Raw genomic sequence first — 23,172 nt, 5'->3', positions numbered from 1 at the left:
CCACTTGACTCCCAGGGTCTGAAAGATCCGTGTGTTCTAAGTTCTAAGAACTTACCCTGGGCTGGCAAGCTCATTTCCTCAGCTGGGTTTCGGATTACAAGTATGTTCATGCCTATCAAAACAAATCGTACCCAGTGTTTTTATCAAAGCCTAGAAATTTACTATTGTAAATATCTCTCTCCGTGGAAATGTACCAGCGACATTGAGTCTGTGACAGATGCCATGGCTGACTTCCCCGTGGGCTAGGGCCTTCACTTTCTGCTTGGCAGGCACTGGCTGAACCAAAATTAATCTCCAGTGTGATCCACGCAGTGGAAAAATACAGCGGCTGCCTAAGGGAGCCGCCAGTGAAAACAAGTCACTCACTTCTCCCGGCTCAAGCCACTCTGCCTCATGCCAGCCCTGAGAGCCAGGGATGATAACCCCCGATCCCCATGTACCGGAGTCACTGTGTTCAGACCCTCCGGAAAATCTCATATTTGGCCTCAGACTGCTTTCCTTGGGAAAAAATTAATACCTTGTGATGAAAGATACTTAAAGTCTATTAATGTGTTTTTTTCCCAGGAAGAGATTGAAATAAGACTTTTAATACTGATAATGTGGCAATGATGGTTGCCAGTTTTAGAGTGAGCACTGTGTACCAGGTACTGCTAAGGTTAAGTAACCTTTAACAGCAATACCCATTTTACAGAGGACAAAACTGAGGCTCGCTTGTGAGAAAGACATGGGCTGATGAATGTAAAGTGCCTGGCACACAGTGGGCCATGGAGAAAGTTTCCGTCCCCTTGTCTCTGTCCTAATGGCTTCTGGCAGTTCTCCTGGCTCAGTTTTCCCACCCCGTAAAATGACCAATTTGCACTGGATCTGAGTACTGTTCTTCCCATCTCTCTAATTCTGGGATGTAGAAAATGCATCAATGCATACTTTATGCTTTTCTGTGGTTTCCAGGCACCCATTATTTCATTATAATACCTCTAACACTCCCCCTCCTACATCTCCACCGCATCCTCTCCTTTCCTTGGAATTTTGCAAATCGTAGCTAATTTGCTTTGGACTTGCAGCCTCTGGCGTCCCTTTCCCTCCCTCCCTTGGCCCGTCAGAGGATGACATCATTGTGTGTACACCTTTAAGATTATATAAATCTGTGATCCTACAGTGGCCTCTATCCCCATGGTAACGCGGAGGAGTTTCCCTTTTGTGAGGAAAGCTGTCATGTCACTTCCTGCTGCTGACAAATCAGTTTAGGAGATTAAAATAAAGGGGGGCGGGGTGCCTCTGAGAAGTGCTGGCTGCGGTGGTTTCTGGTTGCCATACACAGAGGCAAACAATGCCGCTGCGGCCCCGCCCCGCGCCCCCCGGGTGGATCCAGGTCATCTCGGGCTGTTTTTCTCTGCAGGTTGCTTTCTGGAGAGCAGGTGGGAGGGCTGCTCACCTCTTTTCCAGAGCTCTGCGGGGTGAGCCTGTTTGAGAACAGCCTGTAGGTGCAGACCAGCAGCCCTGCTCCCCTCTGCCCGCCGAGGAGGTGTCTTCCACCCTGTGGAGAACAAAGGGTGTGCTCTCTGCTAGCGCCACAGTGGACAAAACTGTGCTCTGCCGAGGAAGATAAGCTCATAGCCACCTTTTCCTTGACTGTAGCTTTTAAAGCTAGGCAGAAGGCCCACACATTCATTCACTCATTCATTCATTCATTCATTCACTCATTCATTCATTCACTCATTCATGTGTTCAACAAATATTGATAAGTATAGTCTCAGGGGATACTTAGGTGCAAGACAAAATTCCTACTTATAAGTAGCTAAAATTACTTTTGCTATTTTCGCTAAACAGCAAAAGTAATTTTACTTTGTCACTTGCCATCTCATGGCAGTATATATGGGGGGGGTTATAGAAATAAGATAATCACAAAATAAGATAAGGATGAAGGCTATGAAGGCAGGATAAACTAAGACCTGAATGATATAACCCAGTGGCCCATTTGAGAGGTGAACTGGAAAGAGGGCTCCAAGGCCAGGAGAGCAGCAAAGACCTGAGGTTTGAGAGGTATGTTTGTGGACTAGTGGATACAGCGTGTGATTTGGAGTTGGCTAGACCTGTGTTCAAGTCCTGACTCTGCCACCTGTTAGTGGTGTGTAAGCTATCAAACTCTCTTTTTTTTTTTTTTTTTTTGAGATGGAGTCTTGCTCTCCTGCTAGGCTGGAGTGCAGTGGCGCAATCTCAGCTCACTGCAACCTCCGACTCCCTGGTTCAAGCAATTCTCCTGACTCAGCCTCCTGAGTAGCTGGGATTACAGGCACACGCCACCAAGCCCAGCTAATTTTTGTATTTTTAGTAGAGACAGGGTTTCACCAGGTTGGCCAGGATGGTCTCAATCTCCTGACCTTGTGATCCACCCGCCTGGGCCTCCCAAAGTACTAGGATTACAGGCATGAGCCACGGCGCCCGGCCTGCTATCAAACTCTTTAACCTCAGTTTTCCCAATCTGTAATATGGCCCAGTAATATCATTCTCTTGTGACTCAGCTGCTCTCCATTCTGTCCCTCAAGCAGGAGCGCCCCTCCTGAGTGTCGCAAACGAAAACAAAAGTGGGCTGCCTCGCCAAAGTGACATCCTGGGCCTGCATCAGACAATGCTTTTCTCTGGGCCATCAGAGCTTTGGAGAAGTGGCCTCTGTTCTGAGCCCATCTAGCCCTGCTCCACTAACCTGGGGCAAGCTGCTTCCCCTTTCGGGGCCTCAGTTCCCTCATGTGTAAGAAGAACCTGCAGTGAACCTCATCTATTCTCCTCTCCCACCCATCTGCCAGTGCTAAGTCCCTTCCATACCCAAACTTGGGAGGGTCCTGGAATCCCCAGGGTTCCTGAAGGCTGGTTCAGGGAGACAAAGTGGGGAGGAAATAGACACTTTCTGAGAAGAGGCAGTGAGGGATCCTGGACCTTCAGAAGGTCGGTTGGTGTTATGGAGATGTGACTGGTTCTTGCAGGGATGGGTTCCCCTACAAGGGCCTGTGGGGGCACTGCATACCTCTGACCCCTGGGCCCTCCTTCCCTGCCAGCCTGCACAGTCCTCTGCAGTGGAGCACACTGCAAAGATGGGATTTAAAAGTTTCACCAAGATCGACACCAATCATTCACTCATTCAATAAACATATTTTAAGTACCCATGGTTTGTAAAACACTCAGTAGATGTGAAAATCATACCACCAAAGGAAATTTTGAGATTCTGTTCCAAATACCTGGTCCAACTAGTGTCTGTATGACTTTGAGTGGATTATTTCTCCTCTCAAACCCTCAGTTTTGACATCTCTAAAAAGGGAGTTAGACCCTCGGATGCGGGCCCTGCGGGGCGGGGCGGAGGAGCGGCGAGCACCCTCCTCTCTGCCGGCCTCTGCGCGCCGGGCCGCCTCTCCTTCCGCCGGGGCCGCGGGGCCTCATGGAAGCCCCGGAGGGCGGTGGAGGGGGTCCTGCAGCGCGGGGCCCCGAGAGGCAGCCGGCGCCCGAAGCCAGGGTGCACTTCCGAGTGGTGAGTTTCATCATGGAGGCAGGTGTCAAGCTAGGGATGAGGTCCATTCCCATTGCCACTGCTTGCACCATTTACCATAAGTTCTTTTGCGATACCAACCTGGACGCCTATGATCCTTACCTGATTGCTGTGTCTTCCATTTACTTGGCCGGCAAAGTGGAAGAGCAGCACCTGCGGACTCGTGACATCATCAGTGTGTCCAACAGGTACTTTAACCCAAGCGGTGAGCCCCTGGAATTGGACTCCCGCTTCTGGAAGCTCCGGGACAGCATTGTGCAGTGTGAGCTTCTCATGCTGAGAGCTCTGCGCTTCCAGGTCTCCTTCCAGCATCCACACAAGCACCTGCTCCACTACCTGGTTTCCCTCAAGAACTGGCTGAACCGCCACAGCTGGCAGCGGACCCCGGTTGCCGTCACTGCCTGGGCCCTGCTGCGGGACAGCTACCACGGGGGTCTGTGCCTCCGCTTCCAGGCCCAGCACATCGCGGTGGCGGTGCTCTACCTGGCCCTGCAGGTCTACGGAGTTGAGGTGCCCGCCGAGGTTGAGGCTGAGAAGCCGTGGGGGCAGGTGTTTGGTGACGACCTTACCAAGCCGATCATTGATAATATTGTGTCTGATCTCATTCAGATTTACACCATGGACACAGAGATCCCCTAAGGTCCTGGCCCAGGCCTGCCCAAAGAGAAGCCCAGGATGGTCGGCTGCCTGGGGACATTGCCACCACGTCGCCATGACGGCTGGTCCCCAAAGGACCAGCTGGGAGGACTGGTTGTGCTGCTGGAGAAGGGCTGGAGAAGGCGATGGCATGTTGCCGCTTTGACAGTCCCTAGCAGTCGCGGTCCAGGTGGATGGGAGCCGCGCCTCCAGCCGGCAGGCCGGGAGTGCACTGTGCGCAGCTGACCCAAGGCAGCCACATCTGCTTTTGTCCTTTGAGAGGGCTCTGACTACAATAGAGGCATGACATCAATGAAAGGAAAATCATGAAATCGATGAGACTGAATCCCTAGGGATTTTTTAAAAGCCAGATCTATAGCGAGAATGAATGTGCAACACGGCTGAAATCTATTTTGTGTAATAAAAAGTGATGCAAGTCAAAAAAAATAAAATAAAAAGGGAGTTAAAGTATTTGCTTCATGGCCAGGTGCGGTGGCTCACACCTGTTAATCTCAGCACTTCTGGAGGCTGAGGCAGGCGGATCACTTGAGGTCAGGAGTTCGAGACCAGCCCGACCAACATGGTGAAACCCTGTCTCTACCAAAAATACAAAATTAGCCAGGCATGGTGGCTCATGCCTGTAATCCCAGCTACTTGGGAGGCTGAGGCAGGAGAAACGCCTAAACCTGGGAGGCGGAGGTTGCAGTGAGCCGAGATTGCGCCATTACACTCCAGCCTGGGCAACAAGAGTGAAACTCCATCTCAAAAAAAAAAAAGTATTTGCTTCACATGGTAGCTGTCAAGATGAAATGAAATAGTATATATAAAATGTTTTGCACAGTACCTGACACATAGTAAACAATAAATGTTAGCTATTTTAACCATCATTGTCATTATCTTCATCATTATAAGGGAAATTTAAAAAAAGGAAACAAACTCATATCTTTAGCCTAGACCTGTCCCCTAACTGCAGACTTGAATAACCATTAGCTTCCTTGACATTTCCATTTGTTTGTCAAATAGACTCCCAAATTTGGCAATTCGAAAAACAAACTTTTGAGTCACCCAAAACCAGCTCCTTCTGCAGTCTTCCCACCTTTGTTAATAGCAACTTCATTTTTCCATTAGTTCAGGTCAAAAACTTTGGAGACACCCTTGACTCCTCCCTTTCCCTCCTAACCTATATTTAATTCAATGGCAAATTGAGACAGGTCCACTTTCAAACACATCCATTTCCCAAACGTATCACTTCTCATCATTTCCAAAACTACTTCTCTGAGCTAGGCATGGTGACTCATGCCTATAACCCTAGCACTTTAGGAGGCCGTGGCAGGAGGATCACTTGATGCCAGGAGTTTGAGACCAAACCTACCTCTCCGGTCCAGCCACCATTATATCTTGCCTACGTACTGCAGCCTCCAAGCTGGCTTTCTTGCCTCAGCACAGCCCCTCTATGTCTATTCTCAACCAGCAGGCAAAGCTTCCTTTTAGTGTTGTGTTTAGGGCATTAGCTTCTGAGAATAAATTCTAGTTTCTAATTCCCTACAAATGTTTTTATCTTCAATACTGAAGAATTTTTTTTTTTTTTTTAGATGGAGTCTCGCTCTGTCACCCAGGCTGGAGTGCAGTGGTGTGATCTTGGCTCACTGCAACCTCCACCCCACTGGGTTCAAGCGATTCTCCTGCCTCAGCCTCCTGAGTAGCTGGGATTACAGGTGTCTGCCACCCTGCCTGGCTAATTTTTGTATTTTTAGTAGAGACAGGGTTTCACCATGTTGGCCAGGGTGGTCTCGAACTCCTGACCTCAGGTGATCTACCTGCCTCGGCCTCCTAAAGTGTTGGGATTACAGGCGTGAGCCACCGTGCCCGGCCTCATTATTGAATAATTTTTCCTGGGTAAAGAATTCAAGTTTTGACCTTATTTAATCACTTTGAAGATACAATCCATTGTCTTCTGACTTGTTACGTCTGCTGAGAAGTCAGCTAACTGCCTTGTTGTCCCTCTGAGGGTGATCTGTCTTTTTTTTCTGCTTCAGGAATTTCTCTTTGTTTTTGATTTTTAGCAGTTTTATTTATAATATGCCTATAGTTTTTTTTTCCTGTTTATATTGCTTGTGATTCATGGGGTTTTTGAATCTGTGGTTTAATGCCTTTCATTTGCCTTGGATAATTCTCAGTTCTTATTTCTCCATTTATATACTTTAGCATATTAAACAGAATTAATGTGTGTAACCAATAACTATCTGGATCCTTGTGTTTATTTCTGTTGCCTATTTTTTCTCTTGATTTTTGATTATGTTTCATTTTCTCATATTTTTGGTTGTCAGGCATTGTATATGAAAAATTTTAGAGATCATTTGAAGCTTAAGATAATGTTATTTTCCATTTATAGGAGGTGTCTAGGGGTGTTAGGAACCCCACATCACCTTAATCCAAGCAGAGATTGAGATGGGTTGAGATGACTTGAAGCTGGGCTTTAGATCCTGTTATGACTGGTTCATTCTTAGTCCAAGGGTGCATCCCTTTGGAGTTTCAACTAAAAGCTTGGTGGATCTACCAGACCCACCAGCCTGGATTTTTTTTTTTTTTTGGGTAATACTCCCAAAAGCATAGGGGTGTGCCAGGATCTCCCTTGGTGTGCCCTGAGCTTTAACTTTCATCCCATTAGAACCATGAGTCTTTTAAAAGTTCCACTCAACTTCTTAGCCTTTGGTCCTTTTATTTCAGAATTGGCAGATACCCTTTGGGGAAAAGAGGCCCCAAGGGCTCTGTTCATCCCTCTGACCAACCTTCCTTCCTTCTTTCCTTCCTTACCTTTCCTCCCTCCCTCCCTGCTTGCTTGCCCTTTCTTTTTCTTTCTTTCTTTCTTTCTTTCCTTCCTTCCTTCCTTCCTTCTTTCTTTCTTTCTTTCTTTCTCTTTCTCTCTCTTTCTTTCTTTCTTTCTTTCTTTCTTTCTTTCTTTATCTTGAGGCACAATTTCACTCTTGTTGCCCAGGCTACAGTGCAATGGCGTGATCTCAGCTCACTGCAACCTCCACCTCCTGGGTGCAAGCCATTCTCCTGTTTCAGCCTCCCGAGTAGCTAGGACTACAGGCATGCACCACCGCGCCCGGCTAATTTTGTATTTTTAGTACAGACAGGGTTTCTCCATGTTAGTCAGGCTGGTTTTGAACTCCTGAACTCAGGTGATCCACCTGCCTTGGCCTCCCAATGTGCTGGGATTACAGGTGTGAGCTACTGCGCCCAGCTCATCTCTCTGACTTTTCTTTTCCCAGGTCTTGGTCCCAAAGCTCCTCACTGCCTTTTAGTGTCATAATGCCTTTAAATGAAAATATGTTAATATTTTGTCCAACTTACCTTGTCCTCACCAGTAGAATTGTTCTGAATTCCATGCTCTGCCATGACTAGAAGGGAGTCAGGCTTTTAAAAATCCAGAGGGGAAACTTTTAGCATATCAGATAATTTTTCTCCTCTATTCAAACCCTCTCGTGGCTCCCATCTCACTCAGGCTAAAAGACACATCCCAACAAAGGCTACAAGACCTCATACTATCTTGCTGCACTTCTCTGACCGCATCTTTGCCACTCTTCTCCCTCATTCATCTCTTCTAGCCAGCCTGGCCTCATTGCTTTATCTAGCACTGGCAACGTTCACTCCTGCACTGGGCCCCATGCTCTTCTTTCTGCCTGGACCTTGGCCATCCTGCCCTTAGAACAGTGCCTGGCGTGCAGGGAAGTGCTCAATGAATGTGATGGATAAGTGAAAGATCTTTGCAGGCTGCGGACGATTCCCTTCCCTCCTGGGTGGGTCCTGGGCCCAAGCTAGGGGGAAGTGATTCTTTGCTGCTCGACCAGCCTCTTTCCCTTCCTCATGAAGCAGTTTCCCTTGGAGACCTTCCCATAACACACAGTGGTGTGCAGATGAAATAAAGTGTGTGAGAGCACTTTGTAAGCAGGAAGCCACACGAGGGTCCTGGGTATTCAAGACCGGGGCCATCCTGGGGCTCAGCTTCTGGGGTCAGGGTTTTGGGTCTAGAAAGATAACGGGAAAATCTACTTCGGGGACTCCACTCTGAGCCCTGTCCTCCTACCACTTCCCCCATATTTCCTCCCTCCCGTCCAAAGGAGAATTCCCCATGGCGTGTGCCTCCAACGAAGAGAAGAGGGCAGTGAGTGATTCATGGGGAAATCTGCAGGGCTGCTTGGGGCTTATGACTCACAGCTTCTCCTCCAATAGGAAGATTTGACATCCATGCTGAGTCTCCTGGAAATCTCTTTCGCCAAGGCCTCTAGTGACCGCTGGGGATTCTTCTCGGGACTCCCACAGAGCTCTCAACAGCCACCTTCCTGGCACTTGTCACTGTGTAGTTGTGTGTCTCCTGCCCAATAAATACATACGGAAAGGAAGAAGGAAGACAGGCAAGGATGGAGGGAGGCAGAGGAGAGGGTCTTGGCCTCCCTCACCTGACTGTGAGCCACCTGAGGGCAAGATCGTGCCTTTTTCATTTCTGTGTCCCCAGCCCCCACTGCAGGGCTAGGCACATTGTTGAGGAAGTGAATGGTTGAATACATGAAGGAACACTTTTTGGGCAAGGGACCTCCTTCTAGGATATGACCAGCCTGGAAAAGCCTCAAGGCAGTGGCAGGGTTTGGGGTCCTGCTGTGGGTGTTGCTAGGGAGGCTTTGGAAGACAGTTCTGGTGGAGACACATGCTCTAGCTCCCGCCCACAGTTCAGTCAGGGAACCAACCATACTGACCTCTTAGTAGTGCCGGGCCCTGCATGGGAGGCTGGATGCACAGGGATGGGGGAGACACGGTTTCTGACCCCAGGCTCTCCTGGCAAGTGGTGGAGACTGATGCATTGGCCCATGATTTTGGCACAGTGATCTGGGGGCTGTAGGCGAGGTGCAGGCAGAGCAAGGGGTTGGAGAAATGCAGGGAGGAGTTGGCAGAGGAGAGAACAATACAGGAAGGCTTCCTGGAAGAGGTGACCCTTGAGCCCTAGAAGGCTGAGCACAGAGCACAGGAAGGACTCCCATCTCAAGTGTTGAGGGATGACCTGATGCCAATTTATTGCTGTTCCATAGATTTTATAAGAGGAATAAAGGCCCCAGGACTTGTTCCAGGCCCAACCTTCTTCCCTAGAACTGAATTCCCAAGAGCCCTCATGAGGGTCCCTGCCCTTATCCTGCTATTTTACTCAAAAAGGATCAGAGCCCCGTGTCCCCTGCGGTGGGTGTTTCAGAGTGTGGGCACCGTGCTGCTCTGAAGCCAAGGAAATGACCAGCCAGGAAGAAGGACTGGAAAGCACTAGCCTGGCCGCTGGCCCCAGCTTCCCTCAATGTCATCATCAGATGAGCAGTTTAGGCTGTTCTCCCTTCATCATGAGCCAGAGGAAGGGTCTGTTGTAGGTTTCACTGGCCACTCTGCTTCGTCATATCCTTATCATCATCAATGACTTAACACCTTTTGAGCCATAGCCAAAGACTTCAGGCAGCAGCTTTGTGTTCTAGCCCCAAGTGTAGCATTTCCTTGCTGTGTGACTCTCAGCAAGTTACATCACCTCTCTGGGCTTCAGATTCCTACTTATCTGCTTTATTTTTTATTTTGAGACAGAGTCTCAGCCAGTATTTGCTTTACATATGTGACTGATTTAATACATCCATCTAGCCTGCTTGGTGGGCTTATTATTATTGCCACATTTAGCAAACTGTTGATAGAGTTTGGATGTTTTGTCCCCTCCAAATCTCACCTTGAAATGTGACCTCCAGTATTGGAGGTGGGGACTAGTGGGAGGTGTTTGGGCCATGGGGGTGGGTTCATCCCTCATGAATGGCTTGGTGCTGTCCTCGGGGTAATGAGTGAGTTCTTTTTTTTTTTTTTTTTTTTTGAGACAGAGTCTCGCTCTGTCACCCAGGCTGGAGAGTGCAGTGGCTTGATCTCGGCTCACTGCAACCTCTGCCTACTGGGTTCAAGTGATTCTCCTGCCCCAGCCTGCTGAGTAGCTGGGATTACAGGCACCCACCACCACATCAGGCTAATTTTTGTATTTTTAGTAGAGACGGGGTTTCACCATGTTAGCCAAGCTGGTCTTGAACTCCTGACCTCAAGTGATCCGCGTGCCTCGGCCTCCCAAAGGGCTGGGATTACAGGCATGAGCCACTGTGCCCAGCCAAGTGAGTGCTGACTACGAGTTCACGTGTGATCTGGCTGTTTATTTATTTATTTATATATTTTTTAAGATGGAGTCTCACTCTATTGCCCAGGCTGGAGTGCAGTGGCATGATCTCGGCTCACTGCAACCTCCGCCTCTTGGGTTCAAGCAATTCTCCTGCCTCAGCCTCTCGAGTAGCTGGGATTATAGGCACCTGCCACCACGCCAGGCTAATTTTTGTATATTTAGTACAGACGGGATTTCACCATGTTGGCCAGGCTGGTCTTGAACTCCTGACCTCAAGTGATCTGCCTGCCTCGGCCTCCTTAAGTGCTGGGATTATAGGTATGAGCCACCGCACCTGCTGAGATCTGGCTATTTAAAAGAGCCTGGCCCTTCCTCCCTCTCCCTCTTGCACCCTTTCAGCATTTGATACACAGGCTCCTTCCTTTACCTTCCACCATGACTAGAAGCTTCCAGAGGCCTCACCAGAAGCTGCGCAGATGCTGGCACCATGCTGCCTGCACAGCCTGCAGAGCTGTGAGCCAAATAAACCTCTTTTCTTTATAAATTACCCAGTTTTGGGTATCCCTTTATAGCAATGCAAAACAAACTAATACACCATGTCACCTGGAGTAAGTAGCTGAGGCCTGGAGAAGGAGAGGACTTACCCACAGCTCAGGTTTAACACAGTGTGTGGTCCAAGACCCAAGCCTGGCAGGGCCTTCCACTGTACCAGGCAAGACAAGGGTGAATCCCACCCTCACTCAGGGGCCTAACATCCCCTTTAAGGTTGGGGAAAGTAGGAAGTACCAAGGATGGCTACTAAATGAGAAGCTCCCCCAAGGACTCCTGGAATAAAGGTTCATGTGTCCTGTGTCCTCAGCACTTGATAGACCACTTACAGACCATTGTGATGCTGACTACATAGAGATTTACAGACCACTGTGACGCTGACTATGTAGAGCAGAAAGGCTGGTTTTTCCCCAGGCTCTAGTCTTCCTTAGTAATAGGCTTTTAGCCAGGTATATGTCTCACATTCCCCAGCCTCTCTTGCAGCCAGGCATAGCTATTTGAATGTCAAACCTAATGTGTGTGCAACTTCCAGGGAGTGTCCTTAAAGAGAGGGCTGGTTCATTTCTTCCCTGTTTTGTCCTTCCATGGTCTGGAATACAGAGTGATGGCTGGAGCTGAGGCAGCCATTTTTAACCATGAAGTGATGTTGGGAATGACGGCAGAGCAGAAAGACAGAAGGAGTCTCCTTCCCTTAGGACTGTTGAGGGGCAATCTTGTGACACCTTTTGCATGGAACCATCTTTTCAAGGATGTTTGTATGGCAAATAGCCTGGGGGAGCAGGAATAGTGTCTCACTCTGGAGCAGAGGACAGATTTATTTCCTGACCAGGATTATAAAGATAATGCCTTTCTCCAGGTCAAATGTTGACCAGGTTTGTTAGCAGCCTCTTATGCTTATAAGATTAGGAGTTTCCTAAGCTCAGTATATCTCAGCTCTGACATGAGCCCTGTGTGCACAGCATCCACCTGGGCCTCCTGCTCCAGCCCCATGGAACTTAGGGGGCAAGTAAACCAGAGCAAAGACAATGGTTTCGCTGCCTACTGTGTTGTGAGTAATAAAGTCCTTTGTCTCTGACCTAAGAGTCCTGTGTTTTCTGCTGGCATCTGTGCAATTGTGGTAAGCTTAGTTGTTAGTCTGCAAGTAGGAGAAAATAAATCTCAGACCCTTCATATGTCTGACAAGGACTTCATGGAGCAGAGCACTATCATTAGCTCTGGTGCACTTTTTAAAGTTTTCCTTTTTCTAACTTCATTGAGATAATATTTATTTTAATAAATATGTCTCACTTAAGCTTACAATTTAATAGATTCTGACAGATTTACACAGTTTTATATATTTTTAAATTTCAACAAATGTTTGCAGAGTGTATTATACCTACCAATACATTCAAGATATGGAACATATCCATTGTCAAAAATTCCTTTGTGCTCCTTCCTAATCAGTCCGTAATCTCCCCACCTTAGCCAACTAGCATGATGCGTTCTGTCACTATAGATTAAAGTTGTGACTTCTAGAATTTTCTATGGATGGAATTATTTAGTATTCCTTTATTGTGTCTATTTCAATTAGCATGCTTTTTGAGATTAATCCATGTTTTTGTGTGCATCATTGGCTCTTTTAAAAAAATTTTTTTCAATGGACTCCATTTCTTAGAGCAGTTTTAGGCTCATGGCAAAATTGAGCAGAAGGTACGGAGATTTTGCATATACTCCCTGTCCTCACATACACATAGACTTCTCCACTGTCAACATTCCCCACCAGAGTGAGTGGTGCATTTGTTACAGTCGGTTAACGACACTGACACATCAGTATCACCCAAAGTCCATAGTTTACATTAGGATTTGCCCTTGGTATTGGACTTTCTGTGGGTTTGGACAAATGTATAGTGATAGGTATCCCCAATTGCAGTATCATACAGAGGAGTTTCACTGCCTTCAAAACCCTCTGTACTCTGCCTATTCAGCCCTCCCTCCCCATAACTCCTGGCAACCACTGATCTTTTCACTGTCTCCGTAGTTTTGCATTTTTCAGAATGTCATATGGTATGTAGCCTTTTCACATCGATGTCTTTCACTTAGTAATATGCATTTGAGATTCATCCATGTCTCTTCTATGGCTTTGGTAGCTCATTTCTTTTTAACACAGAATAATATTTCATTCTCTGGATGTATTACAGTTTATTCACTTACCTACTCAAGGACATCATGCTTGCTTCCAAATTTTGGCAATTGTGAGTTTGGATGCTATAAACATCCACGTGCAGGTTTTTGTGTGGAAATATTTTCAATTCATTTAGGTAAATGCCAAGGAGTGCAATTGCTGGGTTGCATGGCAAGAGTTTGTTTAGTTTTGTAAGAAGCTGTCAAACTGTCTTCCAAAGTGACTGTAGCATTTTTCATTTTCACCAGCCCTGGATGAGACTTCCTATTGCCCCATATCTTCTCCAGCATTCGATGGCATCCGAGTTTTGGATTTTGGCCATTTAACTAGGTGTGTAGTGGTGTCTCATTGTTGCTTTAATTTGAATTTCTCTGATGACACATGATGCCGAGCATTTTTTCACAGGCTCACTTGCCATTTGTGTATCTTCTTTGTAAGGTATCTAAGGTATGTTTTATTCATTTTTAAAGTGGGTTGTTTCCATACTGTTGAATTTTAAGAGCTCTATGTGTATTTTGGATGACAGCTCTTTATCAGATATATCTTTTGCAAATATTTTCTCCCAGCCTGAGGCTTGTCTTCTCATTCTCTTAAATGTGATGGACTTTTTGTGTGTGTGAGAAAACTATATTTTTATCTTTCTGTGTTGTTTAAGCTACTGTGATGCTGGGCTTTTATTGGAAATGAACCTAATTCTAATACATGAAGTCATATTTCTGCTTAGAACCTTCCAGTGGCTTTCCATCTTATCCAGGATAAAGCCCAACTCTTTCTGTGTCCTCCATAGGCCCAGCTAGTCTGGGTCTCTGGCAGAGTGGTTAAGAGCAAGGCCTGAGGTTGAAATTCTAGTGGTGTTGCTTCCGATGTCTGTGACCTTGGGCGTTATTTAACTTCTCAGTGTCTCAGGTTCTTCACTTGTAAAATTGATTAGTAACGGAATATAGCTCATCAGGTTGTGGAGAGAGCCAGATGAGTTACTGTAGTAAGCACAGGGTCAGGCACATGGCGAGCCCTCACTGTGTATCACTATGGCATAGTGTCCCTTCCACTGACCACTGCAAACAACACGTGGGTTTTCTTTCATTTCTTCGAGAAACTGAGCTTATTCTCTCTGCAGTGCATTTGCACCTTTCCCTCTGCCTGGAACTCTAACCCCTCCACCCAACAAACGCACACCACACATGCTCACATACACGCTCAAATACATGCACACACACGCTCACATACGCGCTCAAATACGTGCACTCTCACACGCTCACATACGCGCTCAAATACGTGCACTCACACACGCTCACATACGCGCTCAAATACGTGCACTCACACACGCTCACATACGCGCTCAAATACGTGCACTCACACACGCTCGCATGCGTGCTCAAATACGTGCACTCACACACGCTCACATGCGCGCTCAAATACGTGCACTCTCACACGCTCACATGCGCGCTCAAATACGTGCACTCACACATGCTCACGCTCACGCATGCTCACACCCACCCGCACATTCCTGAACACTAACAAACACACGCACACGCTCACAAGCAATCACACACACTCACGCACCCACACACGTAATATTCACACTCAAATATATTTGCTCACACAATACCCATTCCCATACACACTCACATGCAGTCACACACATGCACACTCACACCCAACACATTCCCACCCCTGTCCACTCCCTTTTCTGAGACTGGCTTCTCCCCCTGCTCAGAGGGTCTTATCGACTGCATTACCTCCTGTGGCCTACGTTGCTCTGTCTGGGCACTCATTACTTGGTTAATAGCACCCTCAGCCATGGTTGTCCCATGCTGCCTGCATTCCCTGAGCACACGATGCCCCAGGCACTGCTCCAGCTTCTGTTAAAGGGTGACTGTGGCTTAGTGTTGTCTCCCTGACAGCCCTGTAGGCACTTGTAGGGCAGGGACCTTGGCGGTCTTGTTCACTGCTGTTTCTCCCAGCACCAGCCCAGGCCTAGAACATAGCAGGTGCTCAAGAAATGTGTTTTGGAATAAATGGATGAGTGAATGAACAGGAACATGGACTGTCTGCACAGGAAGGTGCCCTGTGTACACCACCTGCCAGCAGGAGCTGAAGTATAGTGAAGGGAAAGTTCCCGGCACAGGTCAGAATGCGGGTGGGAGGGTCCTGGTGGGAACCCCACTTCCTGCCTCGCTGCTGAGGTCTTGTCAGACCCTGGCAGGCAGTTCTCCTTTCTCTGCTTTTCCGCAGGGCAAGGATGTGGCCTCCACATTTTTGGTGGGCTAGTTCCAGTATAGACCTCTTCTTCTTCCTCTTCTGTTTCCCCTTCAGAGAGCAGGCAGGCAGCCTGGGGCTGAATCTAGGTAGAAGTACCAGCAAATGCTTCTGCTCCTGTAGGTAGCAATGACCTCCAGGTGTCCTGGCCTCCTAGCCCTGGTCCCTCACCCTGGGCAGGGCACCTTCCCACCTTCTCCCTCCTACACCAGGCTGTGAGGGTCAAACTGCGAGGCTGGGCTGAGGATCTGGAGCCCCCTGGGTGCTCCCCAGGGATTTTCTCTTTCTTTCTTTTCTTTCTTTCCTTTCATTCCCTTCCTTCTCTTCCTTCCCTTTCCTTCTTTCTTTCCTTCTTTCTCTTTCTTCCCTCCCTCCCTCCTTTTCTTTTCTTTCTTTCTCTTTCTTTCTTTCTTTCCCTTTCTTTCTTTCCTTCCTTCTCTTTCTTTCTTTTCTTTCTTTCTCTTTCCTCCCTCCCTCCCTCCTTTCTTTCCTTCCTTCCTTCCTTTTTTTTTTGAAACAGAGTCTTGCTGTGTTGCCCAGGCTATAATGCAGTGGCATGATCTCAGCTCACTGCAACCTCTGCCTCCTGGGTTCAAGCGATTCTCCTGCCTCAGCCTCCCGAGTAGCTGGGATTACAGGTGCCTGCCACCACGCCCAGCTAATTTTGGTATTTTTAGTAGAGACAGGGTTTCACTGTGTTGGCCAGGCTGATCTCGAACTCCTGACTTCAGGTGATCCATCTGCCTTGGCCTCCCAAAGTGTTGGGATTACAAACATGAGCCACCACACCTGGCCGGATCCTCCTTTTTTATTGGCCTTGGATTCTCATTGACTTGATACGAGGCAGATAGAGGACAGATGTCTGATCGGGGGAGCAGCAGACAGTTTGAAAATATTTTGAGAATGTATATTCAAACTTCTTGTTTTCTTGTTCTCAAGCTCCAGGTCCCAATAGAAAAATGCAAATTTAACAAAAATCTTCCTGGGATGGAGTGGGAGTTGCGGAGGAATAGATGCAAAGATAGAAAAGTTTGGAACCACTATGTTAGGAATGCAGAGGACAGCTTGACATTCATGTAGTGAAAATGATATGCTAGCCATGAGTGCATGTGTGTGGCTGTGTGTTCCCGTTTGTAGGGACGCCCGTGAGGCTGTGGGTGATTGTCCAGGTGTGGACGTGTGCGCTGGTGCTGTGCTTGCCTGGGTCAAGGACATAAGCATGTCAGTGGGTGGAGGAGGGGATGTCTCTGGGTGGGTGGCCCAGGTGGTCCTGGCCTGATAGCCGGTTTGAGGAAGCTGAGTGGGAGCTGACCTCCTCTGCGCCCTTGATCAGCCAGACCAGCAGAGCTCTTGGTCATTTAAGGCGCTGGCCCAGGCGGGGAGCTCATTAGGCCGTCTGGAGTCGAGATGGCGCAGGCTTTCCGGGGGGCAATGAAAGCTATTTTTAGTGGCCTGGGCTAACTCCCAAATCCTACTGACTATTTCTGGCACCAAAAGATTGCCCTGAAGGATGTGGAAAATTTTCATGTCAAGAATGTCTGGTTTCCCTTTGGCTAAGCAAGGGTGGAGCAGGGAGAGCAGGACAAAGGGCTCAAGGCCCAAGGAATTCTGGGAAAATCTCAATAGTGAGAGCATGAAATGGCCATCGTCCTGCCCTTTAGAGAGGAGCATGGACTTTTAAAAACATCTTCGTTACTCAGGAGGCTGAGGCGGGAGAATCGCTTGAACCCGGGAGGTGGAGGTTGCAGTGAGCCGAGATCATACCACTGCATTCCAGCCTAGGCAACAGAGTGAGACTCCGTCTCAAAAACGAAACAAAACAAAACAAAAACAAACAAAAAAACCAACAGCTTTGTTATGGGTGACCATCTGTCTTGGTTTGCCAGGGACTGTCCTGGTTTTAGCATGGAAATTCCTGCATGAAGGGCTTTCAGCTCCAGCAAACTGGGACAGTTGGTCACTCCGGCTCCATTTCACAGCTTTTTAAGTTCTAGAAGCTAAATTATAACAATAGCTTGAACTACATGTATCATTTTCTAGAATGTTCACAATAACCCTATCAGTATGGACTGTTATCATCGCCATTTTACACATAAGAAACTGAGGCACAGAGAAATGCTGCAACTTGCCTTTGCCTGGCCGCTATCTGAGTGATGAAGCCAGGATTTAAGTTCTGCTGTGATGGTGTCAGAGTCCACCATTGTGCTGTGTGGAGAAAAACCTGGATTCAGTTACTTCCTAGAAAGACACTGTATTTGGCCAGGTTGTCAGGAGGATGAAAGCAGAAAAGCAGGTGCTTAGGAGGTGTTGGCTCTCTCTCTCTCTCTCTCCACGGTCTTGTTCTGTCAGCCAGGCTGGAGTGCAGCGGTGCGATCATGGCTCACTGCAGCCTCGGGCTCCCTGTCTCAAGTGATCCTCCCACCTCAGCCTCCAAAGCAGCTGGGACTACAGGCTTGCGCCACCATAACAGGCAAATTTTTGTATTTTTGTAGAGACAAAGTTTCGCCATGTTGGCCAGGCTGGTCTCGAAATTCTGGGCTCAAGAGATCTGCCCGCCTTGGCCTCCCAAAGAACTGGGATTACAGGAGTGAGCTGCCGCACCCGGTCTCTGCGCTCCACTTTTCTTAGCCGTAGAATGGGCTGATGCGCGCATCCTCGCAGGGCTCCCGGAGGGAGGGTTCGGGAGATCAAGTGGGATCTGCTCATCTGACTTCTCCAACCAAGTCTCTCTCTCCCTAAGCAAGTTGGGCCCGGATCGCCAGTGAGCCTGTGCGCTGGGAGTGGAGGTGCGGACGTGCGTGCTGCCGGCCGGGGCATGAATGGAATGCGTTTGGCCCCAAGAGACGCGCTGTTCCTTCCGCAGGCCGCGCGTCAGCGACGGAGCAGGAAGGGCCGGGCCTCCTCGCGTTCCCAGCAGCCCCCTTCGGGCTGGGAAAGTGGCTGAACAATAGGGCTGCCCGGCTGGCTGCCGGGGCTGCTGGGAGGGACTGATGCCCGGTGTGTGTGTGTGTGTGTGCGCGCGCGCACCATCCTTACGGTGGGAGGGCCGTAGAGCCCTATGCTTCCTGACTGGGAAAAGGGAGGACTCCTTGCTGGGTTTCCCCAAGTGTCAGGCCCTTCTGCCTTATCTCATTTGGTACCCACAGCCACCCTGCGAGGGAGGTATTAGCATTCTCATCTGCAGAGAGGGCCACAGAGGCGAACTGGATTTGTGTCTTGCTTAGAATTTGTGCATTGCTTAGAGAGGGTCCTACGGGCATTGGCCATCTTTCAACAGTGGGTTTGGGACTGAGGCTGGGGCCAGGGAAGAGGCTGGAAAACCTTGTGAGGTGCCCTGGAAAGCATGCATATGCACACAGCATTTGCTAAGAGAATGAGCTCTCCCCAGATACCAGGATAAAGCTGTGAGGTCACCAGCACCTCCAGTTTACACCTGTGGAGACCGGCTCAGAGGAACCTGCCCACTCACATTGCAAGTTCATATTCACTGTGCCAAAAGGATTTAAATAATTAATTCTGCCCTTTCTATATAAACGGCACCTCCAGGTAATCAAATGGTTGATGAGTGGAAGTTTCTATTTCTGCTTAAAAATGTAGAAGGGATGATAGACTAGAAAGTCATCGTTCCACTCCTGATGGAGTAATGGAACCAGGCATTGGGCAACTACAGCTGCTCACATCACAAAGAGACAGACAAGCAGGTAGTACGAGCCTGTGGGTGGAATAACATGGCACCGCCCATGGAACAGTCTTGCCCAAAACTCTAACCTGAATCTGAACAAGTCCCTAGATTCAACCAGGTTACAGAAGCTACAGGGGACAGAGGAACATGTTAAGTGGCACCACAGGGTTGTAGTCAGCATACTTCAGATGTGGGACATTCTATAGATAAACAGCTGGTCTCTTCTACAAATAAAATGCAAGAAAAAAGACAGACAAATAAGAAATAAACAAGTAAATAAATAAATACAGGGAGGGGGAATGTCTAGAGTAAAGCAGATTAGGAGACATGCCAACCAGTCACCATGTCTGGATCTCATTAGGACTCTGATCGAAACAAACTGTGAAGCCAACTCACCAATCAAACAAATGAAAAACATTATGAAATAATCAGGAAATTCAAATAGATCCCTAAGAACCACTTGTCTGGGGCCTAGTGATCTGTTTTGAACTGATGCTCCCAGATGGGATTCTTAGGATCAGGCAGCTTTGAGACTTTGGGTTAAATGCGAACTGCCCCCAAGGCAGTGATATCTGTCTGTCTCCTGCTCCTTGGAGCTCCTGGAGGATAGGTACTTGCTGAAAAAGTCAGTTTGTGGGAGGAGAAAGGTAGGAGGGAGAGACTGTTTTCTCTTTTCTGTTATCTGCCCTCAGGGTCACTTTTTTTTTTTTTTTTAAGTACATGTGTCTTATAGGTAGCCAGGGTCTGGTCTTTTTATTCTGTCTGCCCAGAACCCAGTGTTTAAAATCAGGCCCCTTGAGCCAGGGGCTGCTGTAATCCTGCTCCCTGGGAAACGATGTAAACAACAAGCTTCTGTTATTGGGACATAAAGCGTGTGCTTGAATCTGGAGTGGCTCAGGATGGCTGATGTCTCATTCCCTCTGAGGACAAACCTGTCTTGGTTGGTTTGGCCCCATTGAAATGCAATGTTCTGCCCAGGCCCACAGCCCTGGGTGGTGGGACTCAGGAATGGGTCTCTGATGTGGAATCTGCATTTCTTCTTGAGACAGTCTTTTCATTTCAAAGATGGAGATATGGAGTCCCCATGAGTCCCACCCAAGGTCAAACAGCAAGTTATTATTATTTCATACATATGGGCCTTACAAAATCCTTATTTAAAATGGTTTGCTTTCATTTTTACAGATTAAATCACATCCATAGCAAAATACTTAAAACTTCTCAAGGGTCTGATCTGTGACAAGTGACTTCTTTCCAAGCCTACCCCTAGTCACCTCATTCTCTATTCCAGAAACTGATGTTATCAGTTTCTTGCATGTCCTTCCAGAGATGGTCTGTCCAGGCTTTCTCAGGGGGCTTCCACAAGAGAACTAGGTCTCAATGCCCCATGGCATCTGTGGTGTGTAAGGAATTAACTTCTCTCCTCTACATCCCTATGGTTCCAGGTCTGCGCCATCCTTGGGCAAACTGAGCATTAGTCCCTCATGCCATTTTCTCTGTTCTGTGGTTAGACCCTGACTCCCAGCTGCTCAATTCAACAAATTATCCCATACCTTTCTTTTTCTCTTACATTATCTGGGAGATGACTTACTGTGAGTATGTGGAGAGCTGCCTCTTTGTTACGACTGTGTGGTACCGACTGCATGCATGCATGTAATTCATTCATCTGTTTCTTCTAATGGGCATGGAGGTTGTTTCCAGTCTTTGGCCTCTATTCACAATACTTCAGTGCACATTCTCTTGCACATATATGAGATCACCAGTGAGATAAATTCCTGGAGGAATAGGACCTTACTAATTCGTGTCAGAACTGGACCTAGTGCCAAAGCTTATAGGAGCAAGGACAAAAAAGGTATTGCAGCCAGTCTAGGAAGAGCCTGGCTTAGGATATCTCATTTGCATCCTAGACATGCAAACAATCTGGAAGTTAGGGGAGAAGAACAGGAATTCCAGATGTTCAAGAAGGGGAATGAACACTTATTGTGGGCCTGCTACATGTTAGACATTTTCTATTGACTTATATAACTCTAGCAGAAGCTCTGTTAGGTGGGTGCCTGTTCCCATTTTATGACAGAAGCTCAGAGAGGTTAAGTCATTTGTCTGAGAGCACACAGTGGGGAAGTGGCAAAACTGGGATTTGAACCCAAGTGAGTCTGAATGCAATGCCTGTGCCCCTTTTGCTCCACCACTTGATGGGTTGCAGATATTTCCAGAATGGCCAAGGGTCAGGGCTGACACGTTGCCCATCTCCAGACAGTGTAATTCACATCGCTGCCTGTGTGCTCAGCACCCCAAGGCATTGTGCAGTGCACAGTCTATGAGGTTGCACATGGCAACCCCATCAGCGTGCCACACTGTGCTCTCAACAACAAAAATCAATAAACAAAATTGCAGCTCTTAAAAGCATGCAATGGCAAAGTAGTTGATTTATGAATTGTCTTATTTGTTCATTAAGAAGTTATTAGTAGGCCGGGTGCGGAGGCTTACGCCTGTAATCCCAGCACTTTGGGAGGCCGAGGCAGGCAGATCACGAGGTCAGGAGATCGAGACCATCCTGGCTAACACGGTGAAACCCCGTCTCTACTAAAAACACAAAAAATTAGCTGGGTGTGGTGGCAGGCGCCTGTAGTCCCGGCTATTCGGGAAGCTGAGGCAGGAGAATGGTGTGAACCTGGGAAGCAGAGCTTGCAGTGAGCCGAGATCGCGTTACTGCACTCCAGCCTGGGCGACAGAGTGAGACTCCGTCTCAAAAAAAAAAAAAAAGTTATTAGTAGACACTAAGAGGATCAAAGTTGAAAGTCTGTTCTCTCTTCGGTCATTGGATTTAAAGATACCCTATGATCAAGGAGGATGATAAGACTGACTCTGTTGGGCAAGGCTTCTTGGAGGAGGCAATTGGGCTGGGCCCCGAAGGATGAGTAGGAGTTTGGCAGATGGGAGAGGAGTGAAGTGAGGAGTGAGGGTTAAGGAAGAGCGTTTCAGGTGTGGAGGATAGCCCACAGAAGGCAAAGGGTGTAGAGTAAGCAGAGTCGTCGGGGACTGCAAGCGGTTCCCTATGATGTGGGTGGAGGGAGTGAGGGAGGAAATCAGAGGTGGGGCTGGTGGCCAGAAAGGCAGGTCGGGGGGGCCCTTGGAGGGACTCAGACCACACAGACACATGCACTTTTGTGTGCAGGAGACAAAGAAGGAATCCTGGAGCCCCTATCAGAGTTTCAATCCTGATCCTGATTGTGTGACCTTGGACAAGGCTTCTTTGTCTGCACAGTAGGTGATAAAATGGGCTGTGATAAGATCCAGCAAAGGGGTCCTTGGCTGGAATCGTGTGTGCAGAGGCCGGAGCACACAGGTCACTCAGTTGTCCTCAGCAATGTGTATGCATCTCATTTGCCATGACCTGCCCACCTGGGAACTCCCGGGTGTGGAGAGTGGCATGGTGGGGCCAGGGGAAGGACAGGCTGGGGCTGGCTTAGCTGGTCTGGCTTCTGCTGGGCTGGGCGTGCAGGCTGTTGGGAGTCTCCTTCCAGCCCTCCCTGGGTGGGTCAGCTCGCTACACACTGCAGTGGGGGTGGGGTGGGGACAAGAACGAGGAAGCCCGGCACTGAGTGCCTACCGTGAGGCAGGCCTGTGCCCAGCCCTTTATTCACATTGTCTTGTTTAACTCTCAGCAAATCAGGTACCTCATTCCCATGTCACAGATGAGGAAAATATGGACCCGTTTGCACAGGGTAAAAGGTTTCACGCCATGGCCATCTACTCTGGAGTCTGAGTTCTTTCTATTCATCTTCGAATCCCCAGTTTCTTTATCTCCGCTCAGGCTCAGGAGAAAATGGAGGTGGGGGCGTGGGTTCACAGCCCTCATGGATTTAGGCGCCGTCCAAGCTTGAGGTAAAGGTAGGACCTGGAGGTATCGCCATCAACCTGTTGCACTTTATGCTCTAGTAGTTTCCTACTTCAGGCCTCCATACCTTTGCATATGCTGTTTCCTGTGCCTGGAATGTTCTCATTCCTCTCTGTCTGCCTGGCCAACTCCTATTCATCCATTAAAACCCAGATTAACCAGCACCTTCTCCTAGAAGCTGTCCATGACTTTGCCCTGCGCAGCAGCATTCCCTCCTTCCTCTGGACCACCTGTGCCCCTTGTAGCATCCTTTTACAATGCCCCTTTTACCGTG

The 23,172-nt window shown here is 48.2% G+C and overlaps 1 protein-coding gene across 2 annotated transcripts; it reads left to right on the top strand.

The window, feature by feature from the left end:
• The first annotated feature begins 1,314 nt into the window (after window positions 1–1,314).
• On the top strand, window positions 1,315–5,177 carry LOC129036961 (cyclin-Q-like). Of its 2 annotated transcripts, XM_054488698.2 has the most exons (3): window positions 1,315–2,040; window positions 2,547–4,045; window positions 4,145–5,177. In XM_054488698.2, the coding sequence occupies exons 2-3, from the start codon at window positions 3,428–3,430 to the stop codon at window positions 4,172–4,174; spliced, it is 648 nt and encodes a 215-aa protein (XP_054344673.1). In that variant the 5' UTR covers window positions 1,315–2,040; window positions 2,547–3,427; the 3' UTR covers window positions 4,175–5,177. The 2 variants fall into 2 exon arrangements, with proteins under 2 accessions (XP_054344673.1, XP_054344672.1); XM_054488697.2 differs by having other exon boundaries at window positions 2,547–5,177.
• Window positions 5,178–23,172: the final 17,995 nt, after the last annotated feature.

Source organism: Pongo pygmaeus, chromosome 4, assembly GCF_028885625.2.
Source record: "Pongo pygmaeus isolate AG05252 chromosome 4, NHGRI_mPonPyg2-v2.0_pri, whole genome shotgun sequence".
Lineage (NCBI taxonomy): Eukaryota > Metazoa > Chordata > Mammalia > Primates > Hominidae > Pongo > Pongo pygmaeus.
The sequence above is the reverse complement of the archived record's forward strand: the minus strand, read 5'-3'. Positions and strand labels throughout refer to the sequence as shown.

What these genes read in the sequence shown, in the direction of transcription:
- LOC129036961 (XM_054488697.2), top strand. Translation starts at nt 3,428, where the DNA reads ATGGAAGCCCCGGAGGGCGGTGGAGGGGGTCCTGCAGCGCGGGGCCCC.